This window comes from Myxocyprinus asiaticus, chromosome 35 (genome assembly GCF_019703515.2).
Source record: "Myxocyprinus asiaticus isolate MX2 ecotype Aquarium Trade chromosome 35, UBuf_Myxa_2, whole genome shotgun sequence".
Taxonomy (NCBI): domain Eukaryota; kingdom Metazoa; phylum Chordata; class Actinopteri; order Cypriniformes; family Catostomidae; genus Myxocyprinus; species Myxocyprinus asiaticus.
This window is the reverse complement of record NC_059378.1, coordinates 12,672,712-12,694,887: the sequence shown is the minus strand read 5'-3', so window position 1 is coordinate 12,694,887 and position 22,176 is coordinate 12,672,712. Positions and strand designations below refer to the sequence as shown.

General features: G+C 37.2%; 1 protein-coding gene across 3 annotated transcripts in view; it reads left to right on the top strand.

Moving 5' to 3' along the window:
- cadpsa (Ca2+-dependent activator protein for secretion a) overlaps window positions 1-22,176 on the top strand; it is a 165,354-nt gene that overhangs the window by 95,893 nt on the left and 47,285 nt on the right. The window contains exons 15-21 of one of the 3 annotated variants that reach the window (XM_051672688.1): window positions 2,059-2,160; window positions 2,425-2,488; window positions 2,856-2,979; window positions 9,008-9,031; window positions 12,062-12,168; window positions 12,505-12,534; window positions 15,530-15,686. In XM_051672688.1, coding sequence (XP_051528648.1) covers window positions 2,059-2,160; window positions 2,425-2,488; window positions 2,856-2,979; window positions 9,008-9,031; window positions 12,062-12,168; window positions 12,505-12,534; window positions 15,530-15,686 — 608 coding nt within the window. Of the gene's footprint in view, window positions 1-2,058; window positions 2,161-2,424; window positions 2,489-2,855; window positions 2,980-8,034; window positions 8,104-9,007; window positions 9,032-12,061; window positions 12,169-12,504; window positions 12,535-15,529; window positions 15,687-22,176 lie in introns of all 3 variants that reach the window. The other 2 variants (XM_051672689.1, XM_051672690.1) reach the window with 2 other exon arrangements.

The window sequence follows — 22,176 nt, the reverse complement described above, 5'->3', positions numbered from 1 at the left end:
ACACACACACACATATACTGTATACTGTTGGGGAGACATGGGATAATTGTCACACTTTTTACTCCTGATACTATATCTCTGGAAAGCCCAGGTAAAAAATATACTGTTCGTTGAACACACGTAAAACAACTATGGAGCACAAAACGATTTATTAAACCACCAAAATGGAAAGGGTAACATTTATGATATACAGTTGCAATCAAAATTATTCAACCCCCCTGACCAGCAATACATTCTGGTGGTATGAATTAAAACACATCAACTAAAACCTCAGTAAAAGTAAGTAAAAGTAAGTTTTTAATACACATTTGAGTGATTTTGAGAACAAAGAGTTCAGCTTACCCAAATTTTTAAATAAGAAATATCTAATTATCTCCACAAATGTCATATCAAAAATATTCAACCCCCAAAGTCAATCATTTGTGGAGCATCCTTTATCCTTAATAACAGCTAATAAATGTTTCAGGTAAGTGTTCTCAGGCTTCGGACACATCTCTATTAGAATTTTTACACATTTCTCATGAGCAAAAGCTTCCAGCTCATTGACATTCTTTGGTTTCTGTGCTGCCACTGCTTACTTGAAATCCCAACAAAGTTTTGCAATGGATTTTAATGATGGACTGAAAGGACCATTTAAGGACATTCCACGACCTATCCTTGAACCAGATTTTGGACAACTTGGAAGTATCCTTGGTGTTATTGTCTTGCTGGAAAGTCCAGTGATCACCGACCTTCAATTTACACACTGAAGGCATCACATTTTTCATGCCAAAATGGCCTGATACCTGAAATTATCCATGGTGTCAGTCACATAGTCAGGATTTCCTGCAGCTGCAAAACACCCCCATAACAGGACTGATCCACCTCCATGCTTGACTGTGAGGATGGTGTCGTTCTTGTCATCACCTTGTCATCTTACTCCAGACGTACTGCTGACCCATGGGTCTAAACCTCATTTTCAGCTTAGTGTCATACATCTATAAAACCTTCTTCCAGGACTCCACAGGTCTTTCCTAAAAACTTCTCTTCCCTTGGTGAAGTTTTGCTTTCTTCCACAAACCAAGAAGGTTGCTGTTGTACCATATTTAAAAAAATTTATGAATGGTGCTGCCAACTTTATCTGTTGGAAATTGAAGTGCCTTGGAAATGTACTTTTAGCCATGACCTTTCTTGTGTAATGAAATAATCTCCTCTATTAGCTTTTGAGAGAGCTTATTTTTAATTGCTTTTTTTGCATAGAAATACATTTTTGCTTACAACGCTAAACTTAAATTTTAAAACTTAAATAAGTGCCATTGCAGATTGATTGTTAATTTTGTTTTAAAACAATTACTTGTGTAGCCTTACATATTTAAGAAACAGCTACATGCTATAGGGGTTGAATAATTATGACATGACTGTATTTTTAAAAAATCCTGCTATTTACAAATATTAGGTTATATATTCACACTATGACTTTGAATGTGTCACTCAACTGATATAGATGTAAAGTTTAAAAATTCTGGGTCATCAGAAAAACTTACCTTTGTAAATCCTTACTGTCTTGGGGGGGTTGAATAATTTTGATTGCAACTGTAGCTGACACTTGCATGAATGTATGCCAGTGTGGTTTGATTATGTTCTTTTGTTTACGCAAGAGCTGTAACAAAAATATTTTGATGGTAAAAATTTAATTTGGAGTACGGAATTCACAAAAATGATTCCAATTTAAATGGTTTTAAACTAGTTCAAATAAGGACCTGGGACCAAGTAAAAAAAAAAAAAAATTTAAATGTGTCTTATTCTCACCCTTGTTCATTTTTTTTTTCATAGTAATAGTCTATGTGGTTAATTAAGGAGCTATAGTCACTTTCTCAGAAATTTCTAACACATACCCTCTAAACAGCTTAGTCAAACAGCACAGCAGTAAACTGAAAATTATTTACAGTGTTGGAGTAATATAATTGTGGCTGGCCTGTTCGTGATCCCTTCACGAGACCCTTTGTTTGTATCTGTGACCCTTGTTACCCTAATGAGTGGAGCAGTGGCATTCATTTCTGTTTGTGTGTGTTGCCTCAGGCCTGATGGAATCGGTACTGTCTCAGTAGAAGAGAAAGAACATTTTGAAGATATCAAAGAACGACTGCGTGTGCTGCTTGAAAACCAGATCACACACTTCAGGTAAGTCAATGCTAGTCTACACAACATCAAATATACCACCTTATTAACAGCTAGAGATAATAATGGTGTATGGTGTACGGTCGGCTATAACATTTTTCAGATATATACATTTTCACAGTAGTTGTGTGAAACTGCTAAATGCATAAATGTAAATGTAATGTAAATTTTGTGTGAAACTGGATTATACTAGGATATTCTTATCGTTTCCAGCTAATTTAACTGGGGATTTGTAATGTAACATACTATTACATTTTCTCTCTTAAGGTATTGCTTTCCATTTGGACGACCAGAAGGAGCCTTAAAAGCCACGTTGTCGCTGCTTGAGAGGGTGTGGTGCCAGTTTTATTTTTGGCTCATTTTTATTTTAGATGGTGGTTTTAGATGGTGTATTTTTTCAAGAAAATTCACAATAAACTACTGTGTGTGTGTGTGTGTGTGTGTGTGTTTGTGTGTGTGTGTGTGTGTGTGTGTGTGTGTGTGTGTATATATATATATATATATATATATATATATATATATATATATATATATATATATATATATATATATATATACACATATACACACAGTAGTTTATTGTGAATTTTATATATATATATATATATATATATATATATATATATATATATATATATATATATATATGTACTACTGTATAACAGATGATAATTACTAATTTCTTTTGGGTTTCGTAGGTACTGATGAAAGACATTGTGACACCTGTACCTCAGGATGAGGTGAAAGCAGTAATCCGTAGATGCCTAGAGCAGGCAGCTTTGGTTAACTACCAGCGTCTCTCAGAATATGCCAAGGTGGAAGGTAGGGAGCACATATTCTTTTCTTGCACACATTTTCTCCTTTCTACCCTGTATTCTCAATGTTGAAAGAGTACTAAAATAGTACTTCACATATTCTTCTCTTGGATACTGTGCTTAACAACAGTGATGCTCAACTAACCCGTATCCCACTCTTGGCGACAGTGCTGACGCCATTAATGATGTACTATTGTTTTTGTCTTCATAGAAATGCTTAGAATGGATCAGTAGTGAATTCTTAGAGTGTTAATGGCTTATCTTTTGTGGTTTCTCATATATAATGGTACTGTGTACACTGTAAATTAATATGTTTTGTGAGGTAACCTAAAAGTGTGCTTCATGTAGTAACATCTAAATTAATGTGTTTTATTCATGTGAAAAATGTTATTTCATCTGACTAAATTTACTTGACAAATTTTTTATGGGTTAGATCAAGTAGAAATAAATCCTTGAGGAAGCAATTGCAGATTACCACATTTTTCAGTGTTATATCAACAGGAAGCAGTCAGGTTAATACCACATATGAATCTGGGAACACACATGTGTTGACATCTCTTCTGTAATATGTAATTTTTTTTTTTTTTTTTTTTTTTTTGAGTACCCAGATAGTGGTAATATTTTTATATATATATATATATATATAACTGGTTACACTTTATTTAAAGGGTCCACAATAATGCACTAGTTAAGCATGAATAAGGCGGTAATTAATAATTAACTGCATCTTAAGTAAGGCGATCTCAGTCATATTTTACAACTTATTAAATGTCTTATTTTTGTTTAGAAAGTGATACAAATAATGCTCTATTTCATATACACTCACTGAGCACTTTATTAGGAACACCTGTACACCTACTTATTCAAGCAATTACCTAATCAACCAATCGTGTGGCAGCAGTGCAATGCATACAGTCAGGCAGATACAGGTCAGGAGCTTCAGTTAATGTTCACATCAACCATCATAATGGGGAGAAAAGTGTGAAATCAGTGATTTCGACAGTGGCATGATTGTTGGTGCCAGACGGGCTTGTTTGAGTATTTCTGTAACTGCTGATCTCCTGGGATTTTTACACACAACAGTCTCTAGAGTTTGCTCAGAGTAGTGCTAAAAACAACAAGCATCCAGTGAGTGGCAGTTGTGCAGACGGAAAAGCCTTGTTGATGAGAGAGGTCAATGGAGAATGGCCAGACTGGTTCGAGCTGACAGAAAGGCTACGGTAACTCAGATAAACACTTTGTACAATTGTAGTGAGCAGAATAGCATCTCAGAATGCAACTCATCGAACCTTGAGGCGGATGGGCTGCAACAGCAGAAGACCACGTCGGGCACTTTATTAGGAACATAGTGTACCTAATAAAGTTCTCAGTGAGTGTATATCATATATCAAATTTACTTAACAATATTAATACTTTTTCTGACTGTTTTCAAGGTGGATAAAGTGTTTATTTATGTATTTATTATCATTATCATTAACAAATCTTTTTGTTGTCGAATAGTCGTTTGATCTTATTTAACGTAACAAGAGATCACATTAAACTTTAATGATGACATGTGAGCACTGCAGCTCGCGCATGACTGAGGAGAGAAAACACAGCTCACAGTCCAGATGCACTCTAAACTTTCCAAACATTTTCAGGTGATGTAGATCACAAAGTATGAGGGAATTATAATGCAAAAATACAAAATAAGTAAATACAGAAGCACTCTCGTTGTGGAATAAGTGGAGCTGGAGCTGCCGCTCCGCTGAAACAAAACTTGCGTGTCGAGCATCTTTAAAGGAAACACCCCGGTGTTACATCTTTAATGCAGTTATATTTAATGCGTTATAGCTTTATTAAAGTTCAAATAATATGGAAGCAGATCATGTAAATAACTACAAACTCCGAAACTGACATTTCTCTGTGTGGTCAGCGCCTCTTCTATGAGTTGCATGAATGTCCTGATCTAAGGGGGAGAGACTGAAACTGCACCGGACTGATGCACACTCTGGCACGGGGATGCTCATCCCTCGAGCACGCACGCTTAATGCAGCTATAACGTGATGGCTCGCGACTTATTGAATCATAATATATGTGTCACTGTGCATTTCTTATTGTGAAGAAAATTGACAATACGCAGCTTTATTTATAAGAGAGAGTTTGTTTTTTTGTGAGTTAAAGATGGATTGATGTGAACAGAAAGGTGAGAGAGGTAGTCTTCACCCCATAATACACTGCAACAAAATATGTTTTTGATTTGTTTTGGTTTTGGCTTGTTTTCCAATATAAATATCTAAAACTCCTTTAAAACAACGTACATTTTCTTTAGCAGCTATACTGCAGAAGAAAAAATTGTTATCTGAGAATGTTGAATATAATATTAAAAATATAAATATTTTAAAATATCTAAAAATCCTTTAAAAAAAGATGCATTCACCTGAGAAGCAGCATATAAGATATTTAGACTTGCTTTTAGAGAATATATCTAAATAGATTTAAGTATATTTTGTCTTTACTGCAGTCGCAGATGTATAACCAAGTGAAAAAATACACATATACAAAATACACTTATATTTAAGATACATTCTCATAAAGCAAGTCTAAATATTTATATGTTGCTTCTCAAGTAAATGTATCTTGTTTTAAGGATTTTTAGACAATTTTAAATGGAAAACAAGACAAAAACACTTGATAACAGTAGGATTTTTTGCAGTGAATTTCTTTACTGAATTAAACTTAATAAAAATATTTTTTTCCCTTTAATTCAGTGAAAGTCATTTGGAGGTATTTTTAAAAGATGATTTTGTCCTCTTTATTGTTAGTTAGCACGTTTAATACAACCTTTTAAGTTGGGGCACAAGCTGAATAATCGGATAAGAGCTAATGATTAATCGTTGCAATAATCACCGAATAATTGTTCGAATAATCGTTAGATTAATCGGTTATCAAAATAATCGTTAGTTGCAATCCTAATTATTATTATTTTTAATAATAATAATAATAATAATAATAATCTATTTTACTTCAGCTTGTTCACATAAATAGCATCTTAATTCCTGTTAAGAAGAGATGTTTACATGATTTCATCTGATTCACCAGCCTTTAGACTGCTCCCTTTCTTTTTGAATATTTATGGGTCCAGATTTGTTATTGTATTTTTATTTTTCATTTGGCATTAAATCTGGTTCTAGACATGTGTAAGTAAAAATGCATTCAATTCCTCCTCTCAAATCCTGGCCTCTAAGCCATATTGGTCTGCTCGATGGTTTCTTGCTGCCCTTTGTGGATCTTTGCCTCTTTCCTGTGGTTTAGCTTTTAGGTTTAGAATACTGTACAGCAGCAAATATACTTTTCCTTTCCAGCACTTTATTGCCTTTCCAGCTCGCTCGCTTGACCTGTTTAGTGCAGAATCACTACCTTTTTACTAGCTGCTTTGTCTTTATTCTCTTTCTCTCTCTTTATATCTCTCTGTCTCTCTATCTCCCCTCCCTCCATTTGTGCTTTACTCTTGTTTATTGGCTTTGGTTCTTATTTGGAGCCCTTTCTTGTTGAACCAGTTTGGCAAGCCAATATACAGTGCAAAGCTGGGATTGCCCACTCAAGCAACACACATTGGTGAGTTGCTAGTGAGACGCTTTCTTTCATAGACATGGACAAGGATAAGCTGTGGCTCAGATACAGATGGTCTGAATAAATAATTGTTTTGATGTCAAATAATGGCCAGCTTGATTGGACATCTTGTTTGTTTGCTCAACAATGATTTATATTTGTGTGGAATTTACATTTACAATTTTTCTCACAATCATTTTCAGTGATAGTCCATGTCCATGAAAAATGGGTACTGCAGATACTGAAGGAAAAGCCCTTAGTATCTGTTAGCCAGAGAATGTTTGTGTTGTTTCCTATTGACCTTTTGATTGTAGACCCCCAAGTATGACCTTTTGTATTAACCCAAACTGACCAATAGACATCCTTTAGATGTTTCTTTTTTAATATTTTTGAGCCCAGAAGTTAGGCTTGCTGTGAATAAGCCTTAACAATCTAGCACCTGATGCTAAAAAAATAATAATAAAAAAATGTATATGTAGAATGTAGAGAATGTAAAGACAAGATAATCACAAATTACTGGTATTGTAGGTTTGGTTTAGCAAGGTGTTTTCTCTATTTCTAGCCTTAAAAGGATAGTTCACCCAAAAATGAAAATTCTCTCATCATTTACTCACCCATGCCATCCCAGATGTGTATGACTTTCTTTCTTCTGCAGAACACAAATTAAGATTTTTAGAAGAACAATTCCACTCTGTAGGTCCATAATAATCCATACTTCATAATCCAGACTCCAGTGGTTAAATCCATATCTCCAGAAGCGATATAATATGTGTGGGTGAGAAACAGATCAATATTTCAATCTTTTTTAACTAAAAATCTCCACTTTCACATTCTTTAACATACTGAAAGTGAATGCAAAAGTGGAGATTTATATTAAAAAAAGATTGAAATATTGATCTGTTTCTCACCCAAAGTGATTGCATAGCTTCAGGGGACATATATTAAACCACTGGAGTTGTATGGATAGCTTTTATGCTGCCTTTATGTGATTTTTGGAGCTTCAAATTTCTGGTCACCATTCACATGCACTGAAAGGGCCTACAAAGCTGAGATATTCATCTAAAAATCTTTGTTTGTGTTCAACAGAAGAAAGAAAGTCACACACATCTGGGATGGCATTAGGGTGAGTAAATGATGAGAGAATTTTCATTTTTGGGTGAACTATCCCTTTAAACATTGCTGACAACAGAACATACAGTAACATGACTGAGTGATCCCTAATATCTCTAGGTATTCCAGGCTCTAGGTTCTTCCAAAGCTACATTATGTCCATTCTGGCCACAAAAAGGATGCCATACAAGACCGGACACAGATCTGAGTCTAAAGGCCAACTTTTGTCAGGCAACTTTGCACACAACTACATTTGGTCAGGACACTGAGCCCCTTAATGCACATGCAGCCGTTGTGCTTCTCTCTCTTTCTCTTTCTCCTCTGACCCCTTGCTCTTGCATGCCCCAATCCTCTTTTATAGGGAAAAAGAGAGAAATGTATGAGCATCCTGTCTTCTGTTTGGCGTCACAAGTGATGGATTTAACCATTCGTGAGTACCCTCTCATCTGCAGCCACTCCGTCAATTTACCGCCACCCCTTCTTTTCTTTAATGGTTTCTCATCCCTGCATACAACCACACATACAAGCACATTCGCAAACAGTTATTTCTTCACACCCTCCTCTCCCTGACCCTGACTGACACCACCCTCTCCTCTTGCTTGCAGTCTGCTTGCCTTTTTCTTTAAGTGTGTTGCTTCCGTCTGTTGGATCTTAGGTTGAGTGATTCAGCCACAGGTCTTCCTGTCAGCTTTGATCTGTTCTGTCCTTCTGAGTGTGGCAGCTTCCAAAAGTGTGTTCTTTTTGTTTTCTGCATATTCTACTGTTTGTGACTTGAATGCATTTTTACTTTGCTTTTGTGTAAGTCACTCCTCCCCACCTTTTTGCTGTGTCCTAGCTTTACACAATACTGGTCGGGTACAGTGTGAATTTATTATGTGAAGCTGATTAAAGTGATCTCCATCATGGAATCAAGAAACAAAACAGGGATTCTGACAAAGGGGTCCAAGTGTGTGTACTTTGAGTCATTGTGTTTCTAACCACAAGTGAAGTACATTTTTGTCTGTTATCCACTCCGACAGCTTTTCACTGTGCGTCTTTTTCTGTGTATGATTTTGGGTCAAACTTTTTTTGGGTTTCTTTCACATAATCCACCACTGAATGATAAAGTGGACTGCAGGTCTTTCAGAATCACAGACAGTTGTGAGACTAAAACCTTGGCCTTAAAATCCTCTTTCTCTTTCCTTTTTTCTTCTCTCTCTCTTTCTCTTTCTCCTTCAACTCTCACTTTTGAAACAGAATGAAAGCTAACCCTTTCTTCCTTTTCTCTTTGCCTTTCTCTTCCCCTTTCCTTTCCCTCATCCTTTCACTTCCTTCTTCCCTTTCTTTCCTTTTAGTAGAGAAAACTCAGAAGGATCCAGGTGACATTTTTTGTCTAACTCATTATTAAATAAATGTTAAAACAGCCCGTTCCCAAATCAGCAAAACATAACCAGCTCATAGCATTCGCATGGCACCGTTAACAGAGATAAAGATAGCCATGGGAATGTTGTGACAACATTATCCCAATGTCTCCAAAAGTCTACCATGCATTGCATCCAACTGAAGATGCATTTTTCCATGTGCTGGTAAGTGCTTTATGGAGCCGTTACCAGTCTATGGAACATGAAGAGTGAGTATTTCTTTAACTCAGCATTATTCAAATTTAAATTTGCAGAGTTTTTTGTCATTTTTAATTATGATTAAAGTGATACTCTCTCTCTGCGCTGTGTGTGTGTGTGTGTGTGTGTGTTTAAGAAAAACCTCCAATGTGCTAAATGGCAATGATGATGCACGGTTTATGATTTTATTAAAGCCACATCATATTGCTGATTTTGCACCATTGGAGTAAATATGGTCACATTACTGGTGGTAACACAACCAATGATGTGATGGTTTCTGAAACCTGGAAAGAAAGAAACTGTAAGTACATTTAAACCGCAAGCTGCAGTTCAAATCCTAATAGCTAATGGACAGGTTTAGAAACCCTCCCTTTCGTTAAAAGAATATTCCAGGTTCAGTGCAAGTTAAGCTCAATCAACAGCATTCAGGCATAATGTTGATTACTACAAAAATTTATTTCGACTTGACCCTCCTTTTCTTTAAAAAAAACAAAAATTGTGGTTACATTGAGGCACTTATAATGGAAGTGAATGGGGACCAATTTTTGGAGGGTTTAAAGGCAGAAATGTGAAAATTATAATTTTACAAAAGCACTTACAATAATTCTTCTGTTAAAACTCGTATAATTTAAGATGTAAAAAGCTGTTTAAATCATAATTTTTACAGTTGTTTTAGGGTTTGTTGACATTACATCATCATGGCAATGAAGTTGTAAAATTGGCTATAACTTTACACAGAAAAAGGTTAGTAATTGATTTTATCACACTAAAATCATGTTAACACTCATATTGTTAATGTCTTGTGGCTATTCTTTTGAAACAGTGAGTATTTTAACATTTATGGATTGGCCCATTCACATTCCACTTCCAGATTTTTGCTTTTTCTAAAGAAAAAAAGGGGCAAGACAAAACTAATTTTTGTGGTAATCAATATTATGCCACAAATACTGTCGAATGTGTTTAACTTGTATTGAACCCAGAATATTCCTTTAAGGCCTAAAAAGTCTTGAATCAGGCAAATCAGGTACTTACATTTTTGTTTTTGTACACAAAAGAAAGTATCCAGATGTTTTGGAACATAATCCCAAGATAAAAAATGCTAATGACATATTCTTCCCTTTGATATTGAAGTACCTGATGTTGCACTACATGACATTTCTCTGACAAAATGTTAAAAACCCTGCATGGACAGTAACCCTTAATTGACCATAAATGTGACTTTTTTTTAAACACGATTGTACCAAAGGAGCTGAAGATGACTGAGATACAATTAGAGGATAGGTCAGAGGGTTAACTCACAATCAGGGGGCGTGTGATTTGTGTTTAGTGATGTAGGCACTGTTGACTGAGAGGAGGGTGTAATTCTTCAAAATGATGTTAATTGTTTTGATATTCATCACATAGCAAATGGCTTTTCTTCCTTGCTTGCCTGTCTTTGTGTTCCTCCTTCAAAGTGCCAAATAATGATGCTCTGAGAGACCTCAAAAACAGGCAGAGCACAAACAATTCTTTGACAATTCTTTGTTCAAAGCTGACAACACTCAAGCAGTTTTTGCAATTTATCTAGGCAAACAAATCTGTTGTGTAGTCTACAAAAAATACAGACACTCTTCTAATATTTCGAAAATGGTGTCCAAACACCCTCTCAGCCAATACTGAAGCTATATAGTTTGTATATAAAAAAAAATGTATCCATGCACCACGGTCTCATCAATGTGTGTTTACTTTGCAGTCCCATCTTTAGCCAACAGTATGTCACATGAACTGTTTGCCTCACATTTTATGTTCTGTTGTGTATTCATCATGCTAAAAAACAAAGAACATATTTCCATATTCACAACAGCCCACTATTTAGTTCTTAAAAGTAGTTATTTAATGTCATAGTTTTTGTTCTTTAAACTTTACTCTGGAAGCTGAAGAGATGTTTCCTGTTTTAATTACTACTGTCGTTCTTCATGTCGTCAGCTGACAGAAGAAATCTTTTAAGTGGTGAAGATGAGAAAGACGATGAAGGGTACTTTATAAGTATGACATGTTTTTATGAAGTGAAAGAGTATTGACAGAGAGAGAGAGAGAGAGAGAGAGAGAGAGAGAGAGAGAGAGAGAGAGGTAGGAAATGAGATGACACCAATTCGTGCATGTGCTGAACATTATGCATGATGACTATCACATACTGTATTTGTTATATATATATATATATATATATATATATATATATATATATATATATATATATATATATATATATTTTTTTTTTTTTTTTATTAAAATTTTTTTTTATCCTATCTTTTATTCAGTTCCTTGGTTTGACTCATTATACTTGCATTGCTCTTTATTGACTCATTATGGTTAATGTCTGCATAGCTGAGTGTTGACAGAGTGTCAAGACAGCAGAGTTGATATATGCAGTTGCTAATTTGTGGTTCATTAAGTCATTTTCCCCCCAGAGTTTGCATTTATGAAATTCAAATTTAAACGTAGAACTTAATCGGGAACTTTATCTTTCCTCCCCTGTAATTAGAATTTTAATCAAATTTTTTTGTGCCTTGATAGCACTTATGCTTGTGATTTGACATTTGTTGTATAAGGCTTAAAATTTTAACCAATTACTAGCATTAAGACATAAGATATCTTTTCTGTATTGCACTAAATGGCAGACTTATCTACACATTAAGTTTAAATATCCCAGTGCAGCGAAATTGCATCAAAAATGCATCAGTAGAATTTACTTGAGGCAGCAAGTCTGTCTGACTGTGTGTCCAAATTAATCGTTTTACCTTTGTGCCTCAGAAAATGTAGGGCGCTTAGTCACACCTGCCAAAAAGCTTGAGGACACACTCCGTCTGGCCGAGTTGGTCATAGAGGTGCTTCAGCAGAATGAGGAACATCATGCAGAGGTGAGTGTACCAGAGACGTTGTGAACGACATATTACATGCATCGATAAATACGAGCATGCAAAGAAACAAGTTTACATATAGTACATATCAGGCACACATTTGTATGAAGTGAACAATGCTTCTAGAGTAATAAGACACAACTCTTAAAAACATGAACATTTTGACAACACTAAACTGCCCCGAAATGGCCTCTAGCACTTTGTGTGTGTGTGTGTGTGTGTGTGTGTGTGTGTGTGTGTGTGTAGCGTTTCCCATTAGAGCAGCTTTCAACGTCTTGAAAGTGGAGTATATATATGTGTTCTGTTTTTTTTTATTTTTTATTATGTGCTCCACAGGCTACAGGGCCACGTACAGGAGGTCAGGCGGTACAGTATTTCAGACTTTTTTATTTTTTCATCAGTGCCTTACCCTGCTCTTGAATGCCTGCCTCATGATCTGGCCTGCCCTGGATAAGGCATTACATGAGCATAGCAAACCAGGATTCAGGCACTTGCAGGGTCTGGGTTTTATAATTTCAGTTTGGTTAATTCTGAAGTTCTGAGATTAAGAATTAAATTAATTTGGCTGCTCCCATAAAGAGGTGTAACAGGAGTTATTTGTTCCTTTTTTAATCCATGATACTGGGGCCATATCATAATGAGATCAAATGACTTAAAATAGGTAGACAGACAGACAGACAGACAGACAGACAGACAGATAGATAGATAGATAGATAGATAGATAGATAGATAGATAGAAACTGTGTGATAGTGTTGATTTTGTAATTTCTTTAAATTGCAATTCAGTAAATTCCTCTTCCTTTCATTAGTTTAACATCCTGTGGGGCGTGGCCAATTAAATTAAAATTCAAACTGAAATGAACTCGAAGGGAGTCAGTTCTTAAATTCAGAATTTAGCCCAACTCTGTTAGATAGATTTAGTGCAGAATTGACTATTAATCTTCAGAATTGGCTAAACTGAAATTATTGTCATATGGCATGAGTGCATTCCAGTTTTTAGGCATCATAGTCAATGGGCAAAATTACTAAGAAGCGATTTTTGTATTTGTGTGAAATATTACATGAATCTGTTCATTTCAAGTCTGTTATTACAACAGACTTTACGTTTGCTTTACTTCACTTTCAATACTGTTATTCCAACAGGCTTTATGTTTAAAGTTTAGTTTAGTTTAGTTTAGTTTAGTTTAGTTCAGTCCCGTTCTGTTCCGTTCCATTTCAATACTGTTATTCCAATATTGTTATTGTTTTTGTTTTGTACAATAATGTTATTCCAACAGACTTTTTGTTTTGTATTTTGTTTTGTTTATTAAAATATGATCTACACTCCTGGTGTCAGTTTTACTAAAGCATTAAACACATGCAAAACCATTCTTAACAAGACATCTAAAATGCACGGGATTGCTTGTGGTATTTTACGAAGTGTCACTGAAATTGCATGTTCAAATGTAAACATGTACAAGATATACATGCACAAAACAATTCAGTCAATCTGGCAGATGGTGTTGAATGGAAGTACATGTGTTTTTTTTTTTTTTTTTTTTTTTTTACTGCATCTGTAACAATTCCACAGAGCTTGAAAACTAAAATCCAGAATCATTACATGTGTACTGAACTGTTTTAAGCATAAGACTTATTACTATTCTTTTAATCCTTTTGATCAAGATTCACTGTCAAATTTCTTTTCACTCTTGACTGTTTTCATATGTGTATAATGGTTTTCAATTTGCATCTTTAAAGATAATTTTGAAGTATTTATGATGATGACATTCTCATACCAAGACATAGGTAAAAGAAAATCTCATTGTAACTCTCGTTGTTTTTCATTACTTGTTTGTTGGCTGGGAAACGTTGGACAGGGTAAAGAGGTATGTAGACCCTAGAGCCCCCTTCCATGTGCATGACACAACGCTCCTGCACCGTGGATGGAGGGAGTTCCACCTTTTCCTCTTAATCTTTCCCCTGCATCTCTGCCTGGACACCCCATCCTTTCCCTGGTTAACTGTCCCTCTGGAGCGTTGAGCAAGTGGCTTGTGTTTCCACAAGCACGAGGATTAAAGTGCTTCTCCTGTGGAGGCAGTCCCCAATAAACCTCAATGAAAATGAGACTGGTCTCATTTTCACCCTTGCGCAACCCCAATAAACTCCAAACTCTCCTCTGTTCTGTGTCCTCCAGCTTGGTATGGTCTGCTAGCTTCACTTACCAGCTGTAGCTACAAATATTCAAGCCTTTTTATAAATGCACTTTTCTGTGTGTTTTGGGAGGGTGTTGCAAGAAAGTAGAACCGAGTACTTATCTCAAGCATACTGGTATGGAAGGTTTGTTTGAATGGTCAATGACAAGAGCATGCCTTTTAAAGGAATAGTTTACTCAAAAGATTTTGTCATCATTTACTTACCCTATGCTGTTTTTCCATGGAATACAAAATGAGAAATATCTGAAAAATATTTACACAGCTCTTGCCATTTAAGTACAATTCATAGGGAATTTGGCTGTCAAGCTTCATAAATTAATAAAAAAGGAGACTCATATTGCATTCAGTAGCTACACATGTGGGAACCAATGTTATTTTGGTGTCAGTGACGTCAATGTGTCATTTTTTAAAGCTTTGACGGAGGTGAAGATTATCAGTAAATAATAACTTAACTTGCACTGGTCATTATTAACTTGTTGTTGTATAGCAAAAGCTGCATTAGTAAATAATGACAGAATTTTCATTTTGGGGTGAACTATTCCTTTAAGGAGAAGAATCCATGATCTACATTTACTTTTCACTGAAAATGTTTTTCTGGGCTAAATGTGCAAAAAAAAAACAAGAAAAAAAAAAAAAAAAAAAAAAAACAGCAGGGCAATTGGATCAGCAGCTGAAATCTCACTTGATTGTCATTACAGAAGACGGTGCGATATTGCACCAGTGCTCATCAAATTATTTTGTTGTTGAGCTGATAAATAATACTGACTACTGAGATTGTTCTGCTAATCACATCCGCTGCTGCTTGCTGGGAATGTTTCTGGGACAAGGGCATAAATTCCTGTGCATGGATTTATGGGGCATGAAATAACCTCATGACACTCCACAGACCCAATATTGATGAAATCATAAAATTTCACCACTGTTCGTTGCAGCAGAATGTGATTGTATGTGTAAATATCAATGCTGTTCAGGAGTCTCTGAAGACCACAGTGTGATTTTTAAAAAGTAGCTAACATTTCTGAAGTGCACAGAAGCATTTAATATATCTGTCATTAATGATTAAAAGATAAGATTAAAAACTGCCCTTAAATATTACAAGAAAGCTGATCCTCAATGCATATCTTTTTATTACGTGACTGATTGCCCTTTTTTTGTCTTTCTCATTGCAGGCATTTGCATGGTGGTCAGATCTGATGGTTGAACATGCTGAGACGTTTCTGTCTCTCTATGCTGTGGACATGGACGCAGCACTGGAGGTCCAACCCCCAGACAGCTGGGACAGCTTCCCACTCTTTCAGCTGCTAAATGACTACATGCGCACTGACTGTGAGCATTTTACAAGAATCTTTTGTTTTCTGGACTGGGCCATTTTAGGTTTTATTCTGTATTAAAAGAATATTCCAGGTTAAATACAAGATAACCAATAGCATTTGTGCCCCCTAGACTTTCATTGTAAATGCATTGCTGTCAATGTTTTACAACACATTTTTACAAACTGAAATACAATACAAAATTACGAGTCAATTACTACAGAAAATATTTTCAATCTTAAATTGTATTTTACTTGGTACATTCATTTTAATACAAAATATTAAACTAAAATTATACTAAATAAATAAAACTAAATTAAGTTTTCAAAATATTTGCAATAGTAAAAGAAAGCAGCTTGATATTCTGAGCAAAGGAGTTTTGTGCATATTTTTTCAGCCCGTATTTATTTCATTACATATTGGAAACACTTTAGAATAAGGCTGTATTTTTTAACATTAGATAACAAAATTAGTTAACATGAACTAACAATGAACAATAGTTTTACAGCATTTATTAATCTTGGCCAATGTAAATGTTTCAGCATATACTAATACATTTGTAAAATCAAAAGTTGTATATGTTAAAATTAATTATTCATTATGAATTAACAATGAACAATTGTATTTTAATATGCTAACATTAACCAAGATTAATAAATGCTGTAAAAATATATTGTTCATCAACCATTGTTAGTGCATGATAACTAATACATTTACTAATGTTAACAAATGGAACCTTATTGTAAAGTGTTAACATTATATTCTCAATGATTTGTCAAATTAAATATATTTGTTGACAAAAAATCAATTTGTGTTAAGATTATCATTAGTAATTGTTGATTGTAATAGGCTAATCAACATCTGTATCATCATCCTTATGATAAACTTATGGCTTTGGAAATTGTGGACCATATCCTCAATCTACACATGCTGTTGTTGTGCAGTTTTGCAAGTAAAGCATATTACATGCCTACAGTAATTTATGTAAATGAAATTACAACAAAGCAGGACTCTAAGAGACTATATAGAATAATTAAGGGCCAAATAATATAACCTGTAGGGGTTCAAACCAACTCATTAAATGTAAACAGTTTGCTCAAGGCCTTATCATGTCTCTAATGAACTGAAGTCAATGGGGTGCTGTCCATGGTGCTAAAGCCACATTGTCATGGGCTGCAGTGGACTAATTATCCTTGTGGCATTCTTTGCACAGCTTGACAGGTTGTTGTCTGGTAACCTATTCTTAATTAACCAATAAAATGAACCATTATTTTTTGTTCTTCCAGTCAAAATTTGCTCTGAAAAGCAATGACAGCTGTAACTAATAATTTTTGGCAAGTGACCATGGAAAAAACTGGATAATCCACAACTCTTTGCCTCCACGTCATGCATTTAAATGGCATTAAAATTGTTTAACGCCACCTAGCTGTAGACTATCCCTTACATACAGTTGAATTCCGAAGTTTACATACACTTAGGTTGAAGTCATTAAAACTCATTTTTTAACCACTCCACAGATTTAATATTAGCAAACTATAGTTTTGGCAAGTCATTTAGGACATCTACTTTGTGCATGACACAAGTAATTTTTCAAACAATTGTTTACAGACAGATTGATTCACTTTTAATTGACTATATCACAATTCCAGTGGGTCAGAAGTTTACATACACTTTTAACTGTGCCTTTAAGCAGCTTGGAAAATTCCAGAAAATTATGTCAAGCCTTTAGACAATTAGACAATTAGCTTCTGATAGGAGGTGTACTGAACTGGAGGTGTACCTGTGGATGCAGGCCCGGTTCGTGGGGGTGCTCTGTATAAAGTGGGGATATATATTGTAATTTTAAAAAAATGTAATAGATTAAATAATGTATAAATGCTACTAAAACAACGTTAAGAATTATTATTATTATTATTTAAATGTACAAAACATTTATTGCTTCATTTTTTCCACATGATCTGTCACTGAAAATGACAGCAAAATGCTGTGCCTGCAGATTAGGACATACTGATTTGCAAAATCATGCACGTTTATAAATTGGATGCAGCATTTTTTGTGGTCACAAAATGCAGGGATTTTTGTGTTTGCTGGGATTGAAGGAAATCTGCTTGCCAATTTACAGTATTAGTCTTAAATATTCAACTGAGCAGGGGTGTGCAATTATTTTGGTACGGGGCCACATCAGCCGTTAAGTAGAACATGGAAGAGAGATGATAAAAAGTTCTGCATATTTGTATCTTTTAAGCCCAGAAGTAGAAATGCACTCATGCACTCAATGAATGATGCACAATTTTCTGAAGTGTATACAGACTGATGGGACCATTCTGCGATTGCTTGAAGTTTTGCTGCTACTTTTCTATCATGTGTTAGTAAAACTGAATAAAGGCTGAATAAAATTATTGTTTATTTTACCATGTATTTTCAATGCAGTGGTAATTTAGTATTCAATTTAACACTCTACATCAGCCTGGTTTAATAGTAAAATAAAATATTTGGAAATTATAGATTCTTAAAGCTTATTTTAATGTTTGCCTCAAAGTGGATAAAGTTGTTTTATTCTCAAAACATTATCAACCTGTTTACACGCTCATGGGTCATGATGTGGGTCTTGTCAATGGTTTGTTTGGCATCTCATTCAGCACACAACTGAATAAAACAGGCTGCATGACACTGATAAATTAATACTGCCAGAGTAACATTCGCATTCAGGTGTGAGGGACTTCAGCATTTCACAAATAACAAACATATTCCTCTTTCACTTGGTTTTGCTCACATGTCCCCTCTGTGTGCGAATGATGCGAAGATCATCACTGAAAAGGTTTGCTCGCAGACTTACCACTAAACAGCACATGCAGCCTCATAAATGGACATGTAGTGGCTGCATCACACTTTTCTTTGAGCATAATATTGCACTATTGAGAGCCAAGCTTCTCTTTTTTTCGAAGAGGAGAAAGCGTGCACACTCGCATGCATGGTTGCCAGATTACATACAATAAGTATGACATAAAGTGAAATATTTCCAATTTGTGCAAGTATAAATCTCTGATTGGGGTGTTGAATCTATTATCTGGCAACCCTGAGCATATTAAAAGCTTGTGGATGCGCATTAGATCCCAAAGCCAGATAAATGAAAGCTCTAATAAAAATATTCATGATAAATCGACCCTTGGGCAGTAGTTTGCCCTGGTTTGCAATTGAGGGTGCTCTAAGGTTCTAAGCACCCTCAAGCACGCCCGTAGAACCGGGCCTGCGTGGATGTATTTTAAGGCCTACCTTCAAACTCAGTGCCTCTTTGCTTGACATCATGGGAAAATCAAAAGTAAGACCTCAGAAAAAAAATTTGTGGACCTCCACAAGTCTGGTTCATCCTTGGGAGCAATTTCCAAATGCCTGAAGGTACCACGTTCATCTGTACAAACAATAGTACGCAGGTATAAACACACAGTCATCATACCGCTCAGGAAGGAGATGCATTCTGTCTCCTAGAGATTAACGTAGTTTGGTGCAAAAAGTGCAAATCAGTCCCAGAACAACAGCAAAGGACCTTGTGAAGATGCTGGAGGACACAGGTAGGCAAGTATCTATATCCACAGTAAATCGAGCCCTTTATTGACATAACCTGAAAGGCTGCTCAGCAAGGAAGAAGCCAATGCTCCAAAACCACCATAAAAAGCTAGACTACAGTTTGCAAGTGCACATGGGGACAAAGATCTTATTTTTTGGAGAAATTTTCTCTGGTCTGATGAAACAAAAATGGAACTTTTTGGCCATAATGGCCATTGTTATGTTTGGAGGAAAAAAGGGTGAGGCTTGCAAGCCGAAGAACACCATCCCAACTATGAAGCATGGGGGTGGCAGCATCATGTTTTGGGGGTGCTTTGCTGCAGGAGTGATGGATGCACATCACAAAATAGATGGCATCATGAGGAAGAAAAATTATGTGGATATATTGAAGCAACATCTCAAGAAATCAGCCATGAATTTAAAGCTCGTCGCAAATAAGTCTTCCAAATGGACAGTGACCCCAAGCATACCTCCAAAGTTGTGGCAAAATGGCTTAAGGACAACAAAGTCAAGGTATTGGAGTGGCCATCACAGAGCCCTGACCTCAAACTGATAGAAAATGTGTGGACAGAACTGAAAAAGCGTGTGCGAACAAGGAGGCCTACAAACCTGACTCAGTTACACCAGTTCTGTCTGGAGGAATGGGCCAAAATTCCAGCAACTTATTGTGAGAAGCTTGTGGAAGGCTACCCAAAACGTTTGACCCAAGTTAAACAATTTAAAGGCAATGCTACCAAATGCTAACAAATTGTATGTAAACTTCTGACCCACTGGGAATGTGATGAAAGAAATAAAAGCTGAAATAAATAATTCTCTCTACTATTATTCTGACATTTCACATTCTAAAATAAAGTAGTGATCCTAACTGACCTAAGACAGGGAATGTTTTCTACGATTAAATGTCAGGAATTGTGAAAAACATCCTGGTTACTTTCGTAACCTCCATTCCCTGATGGAGGGAACGAGATGTTGTGTCGATGCAGTGACACTAGGGGTCACTCTTGAGAGCCCCAAACACCTCTGCTTTTTGAAAAAAGGCCAATGGGAATTGGCGAGTGGAATTTGCATGCCACTCCCCTGGACATATGGATATAAAAGGAGCTGGTATGCAACCACTCATTCAGGTTTTGTACTGAGGAGCCGAGACAAGGTCCCGGCCATTTCAGCGGGTAGTTCAGTGTTGTGGCAAGAGGGACACAACGTCTTGTTCCCTCCATCAGGGAAAGGAGGTTACGAAAGTAACCAGGACATTACCTATCTGTCACTCACTCGACGTTGTGTCGATGTAGTGACACTAGGGGTCCCTATACAAAACGCCACAACTAGCTGAATTGTGTTATGTGGACTGGCGGTGCGAGATGGGCAGACCGATGTGTGACTCGTAGCCAGCGCACCAGGCCGTCAAGTAATCTCCCCCAACGCTCTTATGAGCGTCGAACGGTCCTTCAGGAACAAGTTGACTGCCCAATAAATAGGGACAGGCTAGCCCAGCCATGGCCTCTTTTCCTCTTTTCTCTCCCCAAAAAGAGTGGAATTTGTTAACCGACTGGGGGCCATAAATGTCTAAGTTGGGGGGGTGTCACTCCCAAGGGGAGACCACACCCCACCCAGAGAAGGGGGGGCACTTTGAGTGGAAATACGTCACATGGTCTTACCGAGTCTTGTCAGAAGTATGTCATGTGGAGAAGTCACATGGTAGGTCCTACCCGAGGGGGGAGGAGTTTATACAAACATGGTGACTGGGGGAAGAGGGGCCTCTGCCCAAGGAATACACAGTTTTCCATCAGGGAAACTTTTTTGCGGAAAATACATCACATGGGGTTACGTAAGGGCAACCAGCGCATGTGGAGCACCTACCCCAGCACAGGGCCTAGTTAGCACACGTACTGGGCCGGCAGCGAGTTTCTCCGCAAACTCGTCTGCCACAGGGCTAAGGAGGAAAGTCATCCAGGGATCACAGCTTGTGAACATGACTGGGAGTCAAAAGCACATGTCTTCACCTCAAGGGAGGGGAAAGGCGCTATTTGCAAGTTGTACACCCAGCCAGCTGTCCCAGAACTTACTTGCTCGTACCTGACAATACACGGGACGAAACCGGCTCAACCCGGAGATTGTAGAACCTCGCAAATGTGTTGGGTGTTGCCCAGTCCTCTGCTCTGCAGATGTCTGTCAAAGAGGTGCCACTGGTCAGGGCCCAGGAGGCCGCTACACTCCTAGTCGAGTGGGCTCGTAACCCCATGGGGGCGGCACGTCCTGAATGTGATATGCATCACGATGGCATCAATGACCCAGTGTGTGGTCCTCTGTTTGGAGACAGTGCTTCCTTTCTGCTGTCCACCAAAGCAGACAAAGAGCTGCTCGGAGCTTCTAAAGCTCTGCGTGCGATCCAAATAGATGTGTATAGCATGCACCGGGCACAGCAACGCCAAGGCTGGGTCTTCCTCCTCCTGGGGCAGCACTTGCAGGTTCAGCACCTGATCCCTAAAAGGGGTCGTGGGAACCTTGGGCACATAGCCTGGTCGGGGTCTCAGGATCACGTGAGAGTAGCCCGGACCGAACTCCAGGCACAATTCGCTGACAGAGAACACCTGCAGGTGCCCTACCCTCTTGATGGAAGTGAGCGCAGTCAGGAGGGCAGTCTTCAAAGAGAGTGCTATAAGCTCAACTGACCCCAGGGGCTTGAAGGGAGCTCCCCGTAGACCCTGAAGGACTACAGAGAGGTCCCACGAGGGGATGAGGTGTGGTCTGGAGGGATTCAACCTCTGAGTGCCTCTCAGGAACCTAATGATCAAGTCGTGCTTCCCCAAATACTTACCATCCACTGCATCGTGATGTGCCGAAATGGCGGCTACATACACCTTCAAGGTGGAGGGGGACAGCCGCCCCTCCAGCCTCTCCTGCAGGAAGGAAAGCACCGCTCCGACCGCACATCTCTGGGGATC